Consider the following 12416-nt stretch of genomic DNA (forward strand, 5'->3'; position numbering starts at 1 on the left):
GATCTCTGTAAGTTCGAGGCCAGCCTGGTCTACAGAGCAAGTTCCAGGATAGGCTCTAAAGCTAGGCACATCTAGCTGTCATACGATTCCCTGAATCTAGGGAAGGGCACAGGTTCCTTCTCTGGAGCGCAGGCTGGCATCAACTCCTGAGTACTAGGATTGCAGATATACAACACCACGCCACACTTTGCTTAAAATGCAGATTACCAGGCTCTCTGGCAAAGACTGTGATTGACTGGGACTGAGCCTGCGTTCTAGCTTCCTGGGTGGGCTTCCGTACTCAAAGCTCTTAGGCATTTGTACACGTACCCTATTGTCCTTCATGGGGGACAGCTGTCATCTGACACCGTGCTGAGCTTACAGTAAAGAGAGGCCAATGCGACTGGAACTGTCCAAATGCTGGACAGAGTGGCCCCCATGCCCCGCCCAGGACAGGGACCCACCGCTTAGCAGGGTGTTGGGAAGGCATGCCAGGGGTTTTAAGGCCTTTCAAGCATTTGTTCTCGGCTTTGCTAAAGGGCCCCCATCTCAGCACATTCTCCACTCCTCTCTGGGGTTCCTTTTCTCTGTCAATACCAGTGTTACAAACCAAATCCCGGTGGATTTCTGTACAATGCATGTGACTTCTGCCTCAACCCTGTTACTGGGTTACAGGTAATTCTCACACAAGTGTTAATTAAAGTCAAGAGGCTGAGCTTCCTGTCCCAGATGAACCTTCCCTGGGCTGACTCTAATTTCAGCACTGACAGTTTTCACCTGGGGCTTCCAGAAGGCGCCTGGAAGGAGCTGGCCTGGGGAGAGAGAGAGAGAGCCAAAATCACAGTGGGGGGTCAGCACACTCAGAGCTGCTCAGCCTCCATGGGGCTTGGTCTGTGCAGGACCCCAGCAAGCTCTGGGTCTGAATGTGTGACGTAAACTAAGCACAGACCTCTCCACAGAGTCCTGCTGCTGTGGGGCAAAGGCTGGCATGGGCAGTGGGAGCCAGAGCCGGGTACCAGCTGGGCATGGGAGGGCTGGGAGAGGGCACAGGAAGGAAGAGAGAAGACAGAGGCTGAATGGTGGGGGCGGGGGATCCCAGAGAAAATTCCAGAGAAAAATGGAGATGCTCAAGCTGACATCCTTGGCCTGGGGCACTTTAAGGGTCAAGTGCAGAGACCGCAGAACTGGGCCACTCCCAAAGAGCCTAATTCCTGCTGCTTTCCCGTAACATTGCTCTCATAAGCTCTCAGTTTAACCATGAGACCAAGAAACTATTTTAGGCTCTCTGGTAGCACCCTGAACCAGGTGCCTCTGTTTCTGCAGGGGAAAGCCAGCAGGCCTGAAAAAGCCCACGGCCCTTTCCTGAAAATCCCTCCGAGAAAGCAGACTCAGACAGAAGCTATAACAGGCCCAGGGAGCTAATATGACAAACAATAGCTCTCAAAGGCAGACCAGGAGTGTCCCCCGGAATTCCCTTGGCAGAGAAAGAACAAGGAGGTTCCTTGTCAAAATGAGTCATGTCAGCCCTGGGACACTGGACAAGAGCCTACCCAAGGCACAGCACAAGAGTCACAATTCTGGCAGGTATGGTGGCACTCAGTGGTAATCCCAGTGTGAGGCTAAGGCACACCGTGAGTTCAAGGCCAATATATTAAAAAACCAAACCAAGTAGTATAAAAACATTCCTAGGGGGCTGGAGAGATGGCTCAGTGGTTAGGCTGCTCTTCTATTGGGCCTGGGTTCAAGTCCCACACTGGCTGACTCTATGGTCTTGAGCTACCTCTCTCAGCCAGAGAGAACCCACGTAACAGGGTTCTAACGACACTCACTGGGGGAGCCCTTGTGTATTTCTTTGCAAGGAACTTGGCAGGGAAAAACAGCCTAATGAATGCTTGCCATCATGATGATTAATAGCAGAAATGAGATCCAACAGGAAGAGACTGGTTAATAACTTCTGATAGACAGATGCTGCATATTATACAACGACCAAAACATTTTCTTGGGAATTGTTGAAGAGCTCAATGAAATTGCCTGAAGTAAAAAAAAAAAAATCTTACAAATATACATATATGTATGTATGCATGCTTAGACGAGTATCAAAGCAGTATGCTCTGAAGCCAACGCTGACAGAAGTGACTGCCTAGCTTGTAAAAGGCTGTGAGAGGCTAAGAAGAACATGAAGAAAAGGAAACAGAGTCTTTGCAGAGTCTAAGCTCAACTGCGTCTCCTCTCTCATTTCCACAGTGATCACGCATCCCTTCAGAGCCAGGAAAGAGAATCGATGAACACTGTGTGCTAGCACCGACGCCACAGGGAAGCTCAGCATTCTGTGGCTTCAAGAGCGGCAGCTCCAACCCCACATCCCCCACCCTCTACCATGTCTGCAGCTGGACCTTTGCGGAGGACCAGCTGCCTAGTGAAGCATTGATTTCCTTTGGTTCAAAGCAGAGTCATGCCTGGCTGTCACGTCTGCTAGGCCATCCTTGGGGACCAGGAGACAGTACCCACAAAATTCACTGCCTCTCTGACTCCTAGAACCTGCTCGATCACTGTGCTCAACCTTAGTTACCAAGATCCTGGTGAGGTAGACACAGCCACACAGATGCACACTTAGAAGGAAGCCTCAATCCCAAGCTCAAGGAACTCAGCATCTGGTCAGCAGAGGGTCTGGGCCAGGCTGCAGGAGGCGGGGGTTAAGGGCTGAGTTCTTGGGCGTGCCAGTGCAGAGGCAGAGAGGTGAGCACAGCAGTCTAGGATGCCAGTCAATCACGGTGACTGTAAGGTGTGGTTGAGGGTACCATGCAAGTGTAAGACTGTACCTCCTCAGTACTGTTCCTTCTAAGCCTTCAAAAGTCACTCTGGCCATAGGAATAGAGAGTGGACCAGGGGACTAAGATCAATCAAGATGCCAGTTACGAGTCAAGCAGTGGTGGTGCATGCATTTAATCCCAGTACTCAGGAGACAGAGACAGGCAGATGTCTATGAATTTGAGGCCAGCCTGATCTACAAAGTGGGTTCCAGGATAGTCAGGGCTAGTACACAGAGAAACCCTGTCTTGAAAAACCAAAAAGATGCCACTGAGGACCTCTCTAGAAGCTCAGTTGGAAAGGGGCTGGAGAGATGGCTCAGTGGCTATCATTTGCCATTTTTTTAAACATTTATTTATTATGTATGTAACATTCTGCCTCCACGTATGCCTGCCTGCCAGAAGAGGACATCAGATCTCATTATGAGATGGCTCTGAGCCATCATATGGTTGCCGGGAATTGAATTCAGGACCTCTGCAAGAGCAGCCAGTACTCTTAACCTTTGAGCCATCTCTCCAGTCCTCATTTGCCATTCTTGTAGAGGGTGCCTAGATTTGATTCTCAACACTCTCATGGCAATTTACAACTAACTATCCATAACTCCAGCTCCATATGATGTAGCATCTGCAGGCACCAAGCACATATGCAGACAAAGAAAACATACACACAAAAGTAAATTAAGCTGGGGCTGGAAAGTTGGCTCATAGGTTAAGGGCATTAACTGTTCTTCCTGAGTTCAATTCCCAGCAACCATATGGTAGCTTACAATCATCTATAATGAGATCTGGTGCCCTCTTCTGGTCTCCAGGCATACATGCAGGCAGAACACAGTAAATGTAATAGATAAACAAATCTTCAAATAAAATAAAATAAGCTGTTGCTTAATTTAAAAATAATAGAGCTAGCAGGGATAGGGAATGGCTCAATTGGTAGGGTATTTGCTTAGCATGCATAAATCTCTGGGTTTGGTCCTCAACACAGCATGCCAATAATCCTAGCACTAAAAATGGTCAAAAGTTCAAGACAGGGTGGGCATAATAGTTCATCAGGGAAAGGCACCTGCTGTTAAGCTTGATAACCTGAGTTCAATCTCTGGATCCCACATAATAGGAGGAGAAAACTGACACCTGAAAATTGTTTTCTGATCTCCACTTGTGTGTCATGGCAGGCACACACACACATAAATAAATGAAAAATATTTTTGAAAGTTTAAGATCATTCTCAGCAACAGAGCAAGTTCAACACCAGCCTATTCCATACAAGACCCTATCTGGAAACACACAAAAAGCCTGAGACAACTGGGGCTGGAGAGATGGCTCAGAGATTAAGAGTACGGGCTGCTCCTGCAGAAGACCTGCATTCGGTTCCCAGCATACATGGCAGCTCACAATCATCTATAACTCCAGTTCAGGGTATCCAGTGCCCTCTCTGGTCTCTATGGGTACTGCAGGCATATGGTGTGTGTGTGTGTGTGTGTGTGTGTGTGTGTGTGTGTGTGTGTGTGTGTGTGTGTAATACACACACATAAAAATAAAAATAAATTAATCTTAAAAAATCAAAACAAAACAACAGCAACAGCAACAAAAACATAAGACAAGAAGTCAAACAAGAAGGAGAAGCTGAGGCCCATCTGGGAAGCATTAAGGCAGGAGAATCAAGGCCATTAGGAACAACCACAGTGCTAGAAATAAGCCAAGCCCATGTTCTGCTCCCGCACCTGGTGACAACACAGGTGGAGAAGTGGGTCTGGAAAGGAGGGCCCAGTTGGACCTGCTGAGCATGCAGGGAAGGAGCTGTGTCAGGACAGTCAGACGACGCTCTGGGGATTTGGAGAGGGGGCTGGGCTAAGGGAATATTTGGAAGGTATTGACCTGAGGTCTGTGGAAGTCATGGGAAATAGGGTAGAGAGAGAAAGGGTTAAGGCAAAGGACTGAATCTAAAGACACCAATGCACTGGAGAGGGCAGGAAGGGGGAGCATTGAGGATGAAGGAGAGGAAGGAGGCAGTCATAGTAATCTTTGCTTAGTAGGGATCAGGCAGGCTGAGAACTGGGGGAGACACTATTTAGTACTGGGAGGCCATTGCTGAGACCATTTGATCAGCCCTTAGGTGCAGTCTTCTGGCCCAGGGTCTTTCCAGCATTTGCCCGTTCTCTACAAACACAGCTAGACTGTGTGTGGTGGGTAGAGAACCAACTACTCAGGTACCAACCCCCCACCCACCGCCCCAGTGGGCAAGAGTGTATGAGCCTAGATGGTAGCTGGGTTCCCAGGGGTGAGGCTGAGTGCTGTCCTTTGGGTGGGTCTGCCTCAGGACCTCCGTGTAGAGGAATAGTCCAAACGAAGTTTTCTCAAGCTCAGGGAACCTTAGGGTGGAGCCCTGCCATCTGGCTGAGAAACAGAGCCACCTAGTGGACAGAAGATGGACTCCTCCTAGTCCCAGGTCCAGGCTTTGGCCCCCCTAGGCAAAGAGACAGCAGGACACCTTGGTGCATGAGCTGAGGTTGGCTCTGACAACGGAGAAGTAGGTAGGTTAGAATTTTACTGGAAACCCGCTCAGCCTCACAGGACTGACAAACACAAGCTCCTGACCTAGACTATAGACCAGATTGGGTTCTATTAATAGGTGTTTGTATGTGGTTTATTTATAACAGAGAAAATAAAAGGAGGCTTGAGACTTCCATGTTTGGGTTCCTCCTGATCTCCTGGGATCCCTAGGGCCTCCCGGAGTAGCATTTGTTCCCGGTGAGGTGACTTGCAGAGGTAAGGGGCAGTCTACAGCGGCATCAGCAGCACAGATCCTCTACATCCTTTGTCTGATACGATTTCCCTCAATCCGAAACTCATACCACAGCAAAGAAAGGATCTACGGCTGCCACACACCCAAGAGGCCCCAGATTCCAGAGTGTCTATGGATGGTCACACCCACCTGCCTGGTGCTTATGGCCGAGTCAGCAGCTTTGCACCAAGGGCAACAGTGAGCAGTGACCTCACTGTGATCCAAGGCCAACCTCAAACTCACTGTGTGATCAACAACTTTTAACTGATTCTTCTGCCTTTGCCTCCCAAGTGCTGGATTTACAGGGGTGCCACTCATTTACTTGGTGCTGGAGACTGAACCTAAGGACTCATGGATGCTAGGCAAGCACTTTACTTTTTCGTGCCGCCACCTCTTGTCACCCAGCCCTGTCTCACTGTCCTAGTTTTCTGAGCATCTGCTTTTTGTCTCTTCCCAATTAGGGACACTTGTACAGAGAGACTCAGAGACTCAGGAACATAAGGGAGCAAAGGAAGACCCTGGGAACTCAGACGTCTGAAGTTTTCTGGGGGACCTGGTTTTGGAGCTAGGAGAGGAAAACACAGACCAGCGATGGCAAAGCAAAGGACTCCTCCAAGAGACAGTGGAAAGGTAGGACAGACGACATACACACTTGGCCTTGGTGCTGGTGAGCACGCAGCACAATTGAGCAGGCGGGCATGCCTGGGCAGGCTGAGTATGAGACACGCATATAGTCCTACACCGCTCTGAGTTAGCAGAGGTCCCCTGGAGATTTCTGGCGAGCCGACTGGGCTACATACAGCACCAGCACTAGGGAAGCAGACCCTGTATCAGGGCTGAGCCCACAACATGTAGGACAGATAGCCAGGCAGCCCAATGTGCTAGACCTGCTCCCCCTGCAAGCAGCCTCAACACAGCAAGCACACTCTGCTCTGGTGGCTGCCCCTGCCTGGATTTGCCATGAGTCACTCAGGTGTCCTGTAGCCAAAATCCCAACGAAGCGTGAGAACGACAGAGAAGAAGTGCAAGGAGATGCTGCTCAGAACGCTATGCTACAGTCAGGCCGAGCTTTCAGACAGGGAAAGCCTCCAGAAGCAGCCAAGGGAGCTGCCCAGCAGCCTTGTCAGCGAGGAGCAGGTTTGACTCCTGGGCACCTCTGTGTGGTCAAGGGCAATGAGTTCTGCTTCCAAACCACTGCCTGCCAAATGGAAGTCACACGAGCAACAGCTGGCAACTGTCAAATGATGTGTACCGGTCCCTGGGCATAGCCCCTGCTGCTCAATAAACACTTGTGGGACTTTGGACCATGAGAATCCTCAGAACTCCCTTGGTTATATGAAGACATCAGGCCCCTTGAGCTATCCCTTCCTGCTAGTGCCAGGCTGGCCAGTCACTGCACAGCGGTGCCACACAGGGACAGTGCTGTCAAGAATACACAGAGCAGCTCCCTGCCCCTGAATGAGAGGACAGGGCTCAGACCCTCTGAGGTTACACAGGCTCCCAGACATGACTATCTCCTTCCTCCAGGCTTGGGAAGGGATCTACCATGATTCCCACCTGAGGATGGGGATGGGACAGAGGGGAGGCTGTCTGTGGATGAGGGGGAACAACGTCCTCTTTTCTCTTGCCTAGACTCCCAGATCACCCATTCAGCTCTGTGAAGAGCCACTGCTGAGTGCGCTGGGGAGGGCTTGGCTGGCGCCTGGCCCTTGACTCACCCTGGTCGATGGAGTGCTGTGGCAGCCGGCTGAGCTGGCTGCTCACGACCCCCGCATAGGTGCGCAGGAATTCTTCCTCGCTGGCGGTCAGCTGCAGGGTGAGAGTGCTGTGGTGAGGGGAGCACGTACCTGGTCCCCAAAAGGCATCCTACCTGATCCCACTAGTACCTCCCTTCGTGCTTCTTAGCAGCTGGGTGGCTGCTAGTCTCCCAGCAATCCCTCCCTGCTTCCACCCTGAAAACCAGGTCCCTGAAGTTCACATGTCCTGCCACTTTGACTCTAGATCTCTCCTCTTCTGGTAGAGAGCAGGTATGAAAGCCAGGCCCTGGCCAGACACCAGCAGCCAACCAGCCATTCCAAATCCCTCCATTTCTTTTCAAAAGATGTCCCTGCGCATGTTTGTCTACTACTCTCCTCCGTGGCCACCCTGCCCAGGTGCCCCTCACTTGCTCCCAGGAGAGAAGCCTCTCTGAGGTCACTGAGGGTCAGAAAGGAAGATTAAAACCCCCATAGTCCCTGGCTGAAAATCAACAATGAAGTGGAAAGGTTCTCTCTTAGCGATGCCTCCCAACACTGGACATGCAGGGCTCTGTGTAGGGGAAGTAGGGGGAGCCTGAACTGGCCCTGCTGCCTTGTCCCTCCTTCAGGGCGGCAGGTACCCAGATGCTTGACACCCTACAGGCACTCACATTTGACCCCATCTTCCTCAGCATGAGCAGCACGCGGACCTTCTGTTGAATGTACATCTCCTCCGGGCTCTTACCGGGTGCTCCCTCACGGTTCATCCCCCTGGTCCAGCTCTGGGGACTCCTGCGAGGAGAGGGGCAGCGTTACAGAGAAAATGCCAGGATGAGATCATTCTAATACTGACACCTTTCTTCAGTAGTCCCTCCCCAGTAGGGGCCCCATCCTGACAGCACAGAAGTCACAGAAGAGGTGGGGGGGGTCCAGACTACCTCCTGTCTGAGGCCCAGGAAGCACGGCTGAGGAGCACTCATTCTAGAGAATAGGCTGCAGGGGACAGCCACGGTTTCTGTTATGAGCCACAGGGGAAATGAGGCATGAAGTCCCAAGACTCCTAGGTTTTCAACACAGACAACATGAGTGAGAAGTAAAAGGAATTGGTCAGAGGTGACTAGCCAGGGCCTTTGGCACAGGAAACTGTAAGATCAGTGACAGCACCCATGGCAGCGACGGCACCCTGTGCAAAAGCCCCTACCAAACTCAAGAGGCCAATTCCTGGGCAAGGCACCGAGGACTCCCTCTACGGGGGTGGCTGGTCCAGGGCTATGGAGCAGAGGTCCTGATAGGGCTGCTACTGCCACCCCACAAACCCACCCACCTGTTAGAGGGTAGCTCCTGAAGACAGCTGTAAAGGCCAGCGGCTGTGTCCAGGTGTCTCTGGCCTGAGCTACAGCCAGCCCCAGAAAGAGAAGCCCGGAGCCTCCTCCTGCAGAAGGAGCTGGGGGAGAGGAGAGAGGATCTAGGGGTTTGGGTTACACACTTGAACTCCTGGACAAGTCAGAAATAACGCAGCAGCTGGTGGGGTGGAGCCTCAGCAGCCCTGCTACCAAGGAGCTGCACTCGGGGAACAGGGAACCCGGCTGGCAGGCTAAGGACACTCCTCACACCATCTACTCCCAGTGGCCCATGAATCTTAGACAGGGACATGCTGGACAAGGCAATACTCCATGCCAAGGGCGCACCCGGGAATGTGCCAGAGCCTGGGCAACAGCTTCTGAGTATCTACTCATCAGCTGCTCAAAAGCCTAATGGGGCCCTCGCCCTGCAAGCCCACACAACAGGTTAAAAACCTGGCCAGCTGGGGCTGACGTTATGTCTGCATATCCGACACAGCACAGGATCCTTCCAGAGTCTTTGTATCCACCCTTGGAGCCCTAGAACCCAGACTCCTTACTTCTGTGGTCTGCTCCCTTCCAACTCACCCTGGGCTCAGAAAGGGGTCAAATAACAAGCAGGGACTGGGAAGAGGCACAGTGGCTCTGAGCACAGTCTCCAGGGCACACACCATCCTATGGATGGCCCTCACTTCCAGCAGAGCCCAGCAGGAAGCAAGGATCTCCGCCCCTCTAGCTCATGCACCAGCACTGCGGCTCTGGGGATGAACTGCACAGGGCTGATCCTTGCCTGGACCTTGAGTATCCATGTTTTGGCTCCATCTGGGCTACTATGGCCTTGGCCTCATAGCCCACTCATATCTTCCATTGTCCTTTCCCCTACAGAGTCGCTGTGTGTGTGTGTGTGTGTGTCTCAAGAGAAATCCCACTCCCTACCCTGCCTAGCTCTACCTGAAAGTACATTTCCTAGTCCTGGCCAGTTGCCCGCGAGGCCAAGTGTGATCTTTGCTCCCCTGTAGCCCAGCTCTCCCTGCTCCTCTGCTGGTCAGCCCCTGCACTGGGTATCCATTCCCTGGGCCCAGAACTGTCCTCATGTTGGCTTCAAGGTAACTCTCCAGGGGTCAGTTCTGTGCCTCCACCTCTTGTCACACAGCCCTGTCTCACCGTCCTAGTTTTCTGAGCGTCTTGTTGGACCATCTGTTTATTGTCTCTTCCCTTCCCTGCTGTCTGCTCTGCCTGCCCTGTCCTCCTAGAGCCTGGATCCCAGCAGGCTCTTAGTAAGTACTGCCCATCTGGCTGAATGGAACAGGGGAGCAGTCTTTAGTGTCTCAGATACCCCCTTTCTACTGTATATATACCAATTTGGAACTAATGTCATTGTATTAAGAGACTTAAGTACTAACCCAGAGTCCTGCAACCAAATTTTACTTTCCCAAAGGACTCCTCCTCCCAAAGTACATAATATGGCCTGAGCCACTGTGACCTCCAGCAAATATCATAAGTATTTTATGGAGCCTTCACACTGGGAGTCAGAGCTAGTTTTCAGAAGGCCATCCCCTATGAAGGATGCATGGCATTCAAGGAATTGGCCACAAGGTGCCGCCATACACCGAGGTTTCTGGGTGTCTTGGCAACACAGGGGAATTCCTAACAGTCACTCTGGTGGGAAGCGCTTACATACCACACTCTAGTCACGGTGGGCTGCTCCTACAGGACAGGGTCTGGCTAGTGCTGCCACGTCGGTGCTCACTGGAGGACCGCCATTGTGCACATTTCACACAGCGTCTGTCCTACAGACTCTGTCCCACAGCTTTACCCCTCCACACCCGGAGACGGGCAGATCCCATCCTCCTTACTGCTGCAGTCCTGCTGTGAGCCTTAAGGTCTGCAGCCGCAGGGCTGGCTCAACGGGGTCTTTGGAGTCAGGTCATTCTTATTTTAACACACTTGCCTGGAACAAGCTGCTTCCTAAACTTCAGGAGAATCCGACTTAGCGTTTTGAAAAATTTTTTTAATCTAGTATTCTGCTTATACCTACTGATTGATTGATTTGCATGTCTGTGTGCTCACCATGGCACACATGTGGAGGACAGAAGGGGGATCCTTCAGGACTCAGTTCTCTCCTAGGGACTGAACTCTGGCGCAAGGATTGGGTGGCAAGGACTTCTACCCACTGGTGCTGCTAAAGCTCTGCTTTGCTGACCCTGTCCTGCTGCCTGCCAGGAAGGAACGCCCAGGGCTGGCTCTGGGATAGAAAGTGGAGCACAGGTCCCTGCCCTTCACATTCCAGGCCAAACGCTCCAGAAAGCGTCCTAACTGATGTAATTCTGTCCTAATTCCCTGTAAGGGTGTCGATGTGAGGAAAATTAATAATTGAAGAGAATAAGTCATAATCATCCCAGACAAATGGCTGCTGGTGTGCCGTAAGCGTATTACAGTGTACTTGGATTTGCTGCCTATCCAGGCGAATATGTTATTAAATTTTCATCACAATTCTGTCAAGTATATTAATGTCACTGGAGGATTCCTATTTCCCCTGTAGGGATCAAGAACTGGTCTCCATTAAACTGTGCTTAAATTACATAAGCTCAAACTGCAATTAATTTAGATACTAATTATTTATCCAAGCTCAGACCTAAGAATCAAAAATAACGATGCATCGTAGGAGTGGTTTCAGCTATTCCTACACATCCCAGCCCTAAAAATAGGGCAGTGCTTCCCTTGCACTAAGAAGATTTCTCAGGAGTCAGAGAACTGAAAAGGAAAATGGAAAGAAACAACAGGCAGCTGTCAATCATGTAAATGAGGAGGAGAGGTGGGTTTGTATCATGTGGTGATAAACCACAAGCCGTGTATGAAGTGGTGCCATGTCAGAAAATCCCGTGACGGAATAAACACAAATACTAAGGGTCACCACGCACAGGCAGACACTGCACGCGTGGACAGCTGGTGGTTCTGAGACTGCCCCCTGCTGCAGGAAGCATGGCTGGTTCCCAACTACTGTGCAAGACCCACACAGGGAGAAAACTGAGGTCCCGCGCTGAGATGGGCACCAAGGTGTGGGAGACATCAAGGACAGTGATGTCACATTCCCACCAGGTCTCTGTAGACTTACATGGACCAACTGATGGCACTTCAGAAGTAGGAGTCAGCGCCCGCGCAGGAGAGGCCAAGAATGTGACACGCAGGGGCCGGAGGCTGGGAGGCTAGTGCTGCCCACGTGGGTTTCTATCAGAGCTGATAAGAGCCTGACAATTGACTTCCCTTTGACCTGCTTGAGTGGCCCTGAGTACATTTTTATTTATAAACCTGAAGCTAATGCTGTTTGCACACTCGCACTTAGAACAATGGGGGTCTCGCATCTGCTTAGAAAACTCAAACTCAAGCTGTGCCAGACCACAGCATGGGTCCTGCTGGGTCTCAAGGGTCGCTGCCCTGTGGACTGCAGTATTTGCCTTTCATTTTGTCCATGTTTAAATATCCCAGGAAAGCCAGGTGTGGTGCCTCTCACCTATAATCTCAGCATGGGAAGCAAGAGGATGTCACAGCCTAGTCACAGCCTAGTCTACACACTGAGTCCCAGGACGCACACACATGCCATGAGAGCTGGGCATGGAGACTCAGCGGGAATCCCACTACTCGGGAGGCTGAGGCATGGAGCTTGCCCTCAGGCTTAGAGCTACTTTGGGCTATGCAGTGAGTTTCAAGTCAGCCTGGGCTATAAAATGAGAACACATGTCAAAAATTGTTTTGTTTTGTTTTTTGAAACAGGGTC

General features: G+C 51.2%; 1 protein-coding gene across 2 annotated transcripts in view; it reads right to left on the reverse strand.

Annotated features, from left to right (window-relative positions):
• The window catches only part of Ctnnbip1 (catenin beta interacting protein 1), a 25985-nt gene that overhangs the window by 12264 nt on the left and 1305 nt on the right, over positions 1-12416 (reverse strand). The window contains exons 2-4 of one of the 2 annotated variants that reach the window (XM_026782123.1): positions 8626-8745; positions 7973-8093; positions 7284-7374 (exon numbers count right to left, since the gene is read on the reverse strand). In XM_026782123.1, coding sequence (XP_026637924.1) covers positions 7284-7374; positions 7973-8068 — 187 coding nt within the window. In that variant the 5' untranslated portion in view covers positions 8069-8093; positions 8626-8745. The remainder of the gene's footprint in view (positions 1-7283; positions 7375-7972; positions 8094-8625; positions 8746-12416) is intronic. The other variant, XM_005353687.2, reaches the window with a different exon arrangement.

This window comes from Microtus ochrogaster, chromosome 10 (genome assembly GCF_000317375.1).
Source record: "Microtus ochrogaster isolate Prairie Vole_2 chromosome 10, MicOch1.0, whole genome shotgun sequence".
Lineage (NCBI taxonomy): Eukaryota > Metazoa > Chordata > Mammalia > Rodentia > Cricetidae > Microtus > Microtus ochrogaster.